Source organism: Limulus polyphemus, unplaced genomic scaffold (genome assembly GCF_000517525.1).
Source record: "Limulus polyphemus unplaced genomic scaffold, Limulus_polyphemus-2.1.2 Scaffold2567, whole genome shotgun sequence".
Classification (NCBI taxonomy): Eukaryota; Metazoa; Arthropoda; class Merostomata; order Xiphosura; family Limulidae; genus Limulus; species Limulus polyphemus.
In genome coordinates this window covers 50,251-56,250 of record NW_013668177.1, presented here as the reverse complement: position 1 = coordinate 56,250, position 6,000 = coordinate 50,251, and the positions used below count along the sequence as shown (strand labels likewise).

Sequence of the window (6,000 nt, the reverse complement as noted above, 5' to 3'; positions counted from 1 at the left end):
TTTTTAAAATATCAAATTGAATTTTTGTTCAATAAAAATCTTTCAAATGCGACTGTATCTTTTTTTCCCCTAAACTCTGTCTTCAAAATAAGGGTGCATCTTATATTCCCGAAAAATACAGTATAAAAAAATAAATATGCAACCTCGTTTGCATCATAAACATTACACATCCTACCAAAAAACATATAATAAAAAGTAGACAGACTTGTAGTATTACATCATAAGCAGCAGCTAAAAGTTAATAAAAGTCTGGATGACATCATATATTTATAAAGTTTTCTTCATTACCCAGTCAAGCTGTCTCCAAAGTTATATTTTCTAAAAAGTGGGTTCCTCATCATTAAATTTGTATTCAAATGTAAGCAGCACATATATTACAACAAAAACAATATACGAATAAACATCTTAACAGTTATATAACATAAACAGCAAGCATTCGATAAACAGAATGTTTTGTATGCACATATTACATACTTTACTCTCCTATAAAGTATATTCCATATCCACACAAAATGTTTCCATTTTTCTAAGTTTAACTAGTAGAACGTTAAATTTGGTTGCTAAATTCATCCTGAGGTGTTACATTTTATAGCTTGTCCAGTCAAAGAATACACATACTGTTTCATTGGATAATTGCATTGTATTCTGTTTTAATTATGTACAGAGAACCCCTAGTAACTGTCACAAAAAGCAGATATTTCTGTATTTCAATGGACGTTTCCTGACTGGTCAGCTACAGAGAAAAGATACTTTGTAATTTCAGTAAGTGCTTTAATACAAATTATTTCTTCGAGAAAAGAAGCTTTACTTTTGTTTGAAGGAGCCAAATCAAGCCGTAAAAGTATCGTTCATGTTTTTAATGTTCCCCAGTCTGCTGATCACATAAGTGTTTTCCTCTTATTTACAAATTTTAACTAAAGTTAAAACACAGCTCCCAATAATCATTTACAGTTAGTACAATCCATCCATCTATTTATCTGTATCTGTTTTACATAATTTTACTTTACAAAGCATGATTTTGCAAAAAGTTTTTAAATTTTGAATTCAATATTGTGTTTTATAACTTTAAATTCACCTGTTAAAACTGCTAGATCTACATACTAGATCCACAGACCTCTAATTTTTGTAGAAACTGAATGTACTAGGTTCAGCCTTGAGAATACTACAGATGTCATTAACAGTACATAAGTGATCAACTGTAATATCATATAAAGTTATCCAATCAACTGTACATCAAACAGTAAGTATCAATCTGTATATTTTATGCAATACATATTATTCTAACAATGAACAGTAACCAGCAGACATCTTAGTAGCTGTATATCATCATTAGCATATAGCAGTACAACATCAACAGTAGGTATCCTATCAGCTTTACATCATAGATAATAGTAGTTCTACAAACTGAGTATCATAAACAGTACATATTCTGCCTGCTCTACTACCAACTCTACCTCATTCACAGTATAAGATTTACTAATTATACATGATTTATAGTAGATATCATTCCAAATATACATCCAACCAACTGTACATCATTAACAATACATAAATTACCAGTTGTATATGATTAATAGTAGATATCCTTACAGATGCACATCTTTAACAGTTCACAAGCTACCAATTGACTATAACAAACAACCAATTGTACACAAAATACAAGCTCCATACTATACACAATATGTTAGCACATACAAACATACCATAAATCATTAAAAGCAACATTTTTCCAATTCTACATCACAAAACAGTATAAACTGTACTTTATAATCAGTACATCATCTACATGCTGTGCATCATAAACAATCATACACATACATCATCTGTACATTATAAAAAACATGTTTTAAAAGTTATATATACATCATCTAATCATCATAAGTGGTATCTTTTCTACAAACTGTAGCTCATTAAAAGTACACATACTATCAATCACCTGTATAACACAAAGCATATATATATCCTACCAGTTTTACATCATAAACAGCAGATACATCCAAGTTATTGGAGCTAATTCTATCCATGAGTTTCTGCACAACTTGAGTTGGCAACAGAGCATCTTCTTTGAATGAAGATAAAGTGCAAGTATTGCAAATTTTACACCATTTTAACATGATATAAACCGCATTAAATTGTTCAATCTCAGCCTCTGAAAAGGTTTCATGATTTAAAGCACTGATAAGATCTGAAATGAAAAATCATATCAATACCATGATGTGAAGAACTGCATAAATTCTACATCTTCAATATATTGAAAGTTTTAGAAATATATAGTTATAATTTATTTATAAGCATTTGTACTATATCATCTTACAAATTAAACTGCCTTTATAATGAACAATACTATATCTTAAATTCCAGAAATTACACACTTATCAATCATATTCAAAATATTATCAACTCTTAACAATTCTTTATCATGACTAGTTACAATAACTAAGCTTGCTTGCTAAAACAAATAGTATAAGACATAATGTTCATTTGGACACTATTCAATCACTTGTGAATTGTAGAATATCTAGTTCAACAAAATAAAATGTTATTTTTTTTAAGTGTTATATTCATCTTCAGACTGAAACGTGAAAAATGTTACTAAAGTATTCACAAATTTTTAATGTCAACACCTTTGAAGGCCCTAAAGAGCATTGAACTTTTTGTATTTCTTTGTTAGATAACATATGTAGTGTCTTTAAAAGTAAGATTTAACAGTATAAATATAACTAATTTTTTACTCCTTTTTTTTTTAATTACATTAATTTTTCTTCCCAACATTACTTCAAGTGAACAACAAAGCTAATTAAATGTGACAGTGTCAAATGAGTATTATCAAATAATGTAAAGAAAAAACAGCTTTATTTACAATCTCCTCCAATGTTTGGTGACTCTTGTGAGTTACAGTCCATTAAATCATCCTTGGGACTAAAGTCACCACTATCTGAAGTTGAGAGAAAAGCACAGTGGTTAGAGGTAGATGATGAAGATGGCTGCCTTTCTCTAAGAGTCAAAACTTCAGGTTCTTGCAGATCAAAATCATCATCAAGAAGATCACAACCACCTTGTTCATTCACAGCCACTGGGGGGACTACTGTTAATAACTGTTTTTTATGAGTTTTTGAGGGCTGTAAAAAACAATTATTGAAAAACAGTAATTTTACACCATATATCATAGACTGGTGGAAAAATAAAATAAAACAATTCAGGTTTTAAAAAATGACAAAAAATAGGGAAAACAGTAGCCTTCACTTACATACTCTTTTAACGATTTTTTTCATTTGGATTAGGGTAGAAATTAAGCTTTAAGAATGCTTGGATCAGTCCCTGGGTATGCCATTCAGTTGTATCAGAGCATCAGAAACTAACCTTTTAAACAATGCATTTTTAAACTTTAGATTATTTCAATTTAATATAAAACTAACAGTTTTGATTAACATCCAGAAGTTCCTATTATATAGATATATACTAAAGATCATGATAAAATAAAAGTAATTTTTCCTGTATTTGAGCACAATTGAAAATACATGAATCTTCAAAATGTAGAAAAAACAAATCTATATATCTGCATATGTATTATTATTTCTAATGCATATTTGCAAAATAACTGATTAAGGTGCTATTTACACACACACATTCTGTAAATTGAATACATTTTATTAAATAGAGATTTGTTGACAATGTTATGAATAAGATTATTTGTAGATATGAGTCATATGAGTTAAGCAAAAAAAAAAAAAAATCAGTTAACTTGACTGTACAGAAAAGGTGTCAATTTTACGATGGATTATTATACATTACTGTGAAATCTTGGCTTTAATTAACTGTAGCATTTATTTCTTGCATATTATTTATAAATGCTATTACTAAGATAAACAGAACTAACAACTGTCCTGTAAGAAAAATAAGCTAATCCTGGGGTCTACATGTTATCATTTCATGCACAGTTTGTTCAAATGACAAGTAGTTCCACATATCATATATGTTAAAGATTTATTTTTTATCACACTGTACTGTCAGAGATGATCATAAGACAGGTGAAAACACTGTATTATTAACATGAATACAACAGCAAACAATGGATACAATACTTGTCATTATTATTCTCGGATTTTGAATTCACTTTTCACACTTTTAGTACATAAGGTGAAAATTACTTGTTTAACTGAGAAACTTCAATCAAAAATGTAAAATTATATATATAATGAGTAAGGCCTAAAATTCATATAAAAAAAAGCTCTTACCAAAATACTATTTATATAGATGTATATGTGAGTACAATACTTCATATTATGTCCAATTCATGTTATTTGCATGTGAGAAAAGCAACAGGTTATTGTGAAGAATTGTGTTGAGGTAAGGTACAGTGTATTTGAATAACAATTGTTGAAGTTGATAACAAATTTTTAATCACAAAATTAGCAAAAACACAAACTAATGCTTTTTGTCTTATTTTACTTTCCATTAAAAAATATGTAAAAAACAGTTAAAAACCCGATAAGCAAAGCATTCAAGCTAAAACAATGAATAAATATTTTCAGCTTGTAATTTTTAGGCTGCCATATAAAAACAAATTTTTCACACTGTGTTTATTTTTTGAAGCACAGTAATTTTTCTTTTTAAATACCAGTCAAGTTTTAAAGCTGAAAACAACACTCTGTGAATGCATCACATGAAAAGTGAAAATAATAGCATATGTACATACACTTCTTACTGCAAGTTCCACTAAATATTTTAACACATTCTGTGGAAGGATACTTAGTGCCCAACTTCGAAAATCCTTCTCCAAGCCATCTTCCAGATCATCACCACCTTTGAGTGAATCCAAAAGAAAATCCAGAATAGGTATCAAGCTTTTTTGATACTGTTGTTTTGATAGAATGGTACCCTTCTTCTCTAGTTGATCAATAGCAGGTGGTGCTTTTCTAAACACTTCATCTATCTTCTTCATCATGGACTATCCAGAACAAAATTCAACAAATAAATCTTTTCAATGAACAGTTACTAACAGAAAAAAAAAGTCACCATTAAAGCAGTGTTACGGAATAAATATTTTTCATCATATAACTAATTCAGAAAACACTTTAGTATTGTACTGAAAATTTTTCTGTTTTATATTAAATATTAGAATTTTTTTTGGAATTTTTTTGGCATGTGTGCAATGTTGGACAAAAAGTTAAAAACTTTATTAATTCAGAAAAAAGAACTGAATGAAAAACATTATAAACTAGATGCATTGACAGATAAGTACAATAGTTTTTTAAATAATCCTAAAGTCATAAATAAATCTGATTTCATATTAAGTGATAAACAGATTGATGTTTTAAACAGAGGTTTAAATTTCTCATTTGGTCCAAATAAAGTTTTTAAAAAAAAGATATCATAACTGAAATTGAGACTAACTTGAAAAAATTAAATGAAAAAGTGCATATTTTTAGAAGTGCTTGTTGCACTTTATTAAATTTTAAGTTCAAAAATAATAATAAAAAGAACTTTGAAATTTTGAAAAATTTAAAGGGTTTGTTTGTTTGTTTGAAGTTAAGCACAAAGCTACACAATGGGCTATCTGTGCTCTGCCCACCACGGTTATATCGAAACCCGGTTTCTAGCGTTGTAAGTCCACAGACATACCGCTGTGCTACTGGGGGACAAATTTAAAGGAACAAGATGTTGTCATTTGCAAGGCTGATAAAGGGGACAAACTGTTATTCTTAATAAAAATGATTACAATTCTAAAGTTGAAAGAAGGTCCATATGAGAACATTAAACTTAATCCTATAGATAAACTTCATACAATAAAGAAAAAAATAAGAGTTATTTAACTCTAACACCTTATGAAAAGCAAAGTTTAATTCCCAGTAACTTTATTTTACCTAGATTATATGTCTTGCCTAAAGTTCATAAGATTGGTAATAATTTCAAATCCTATTGTATCCAATATTAAGAGTTCAACTTATAATGTAGCAAAATTTATATCTAAAAATGTTTAAGGGATAAAAATAAATACAC

The 6,000-nt window shown here is 28.5% G+C and overlaps 1 protein-coding gene across 1 annotated transcript in view; it reads right to left on the bottom strand.

Annotated features, from left to right (window-relative positions):
• LOC106467321 (serine-protein kinase ATM-like) overlaps window positions 1–6,000 on the bottom strand; it is a 158,523-nt gene that overhangs the window by 105,388 nt on the left and 47,135 nt on the right. The window contains exons 16-18 of the mRNA XM_022395484.1: window positions 4,697–4,948; window positions 2,861–3,119; window positions 1,968–2,185 (exon numbers count right to left, since the gene is read on the bottom strand). Coding sequence (XP_022251192.1) covers window positions 1,968–2,185; window positions 2,861–3,119; window positions 4,697–4,948 — 729 coding nt within the window. The remainder of the gene's footprint in view (window positions 1–1,967; window positions 2,186–2,860; window positions 3,120–4,696; window positions 4,949–6,000) is intronic.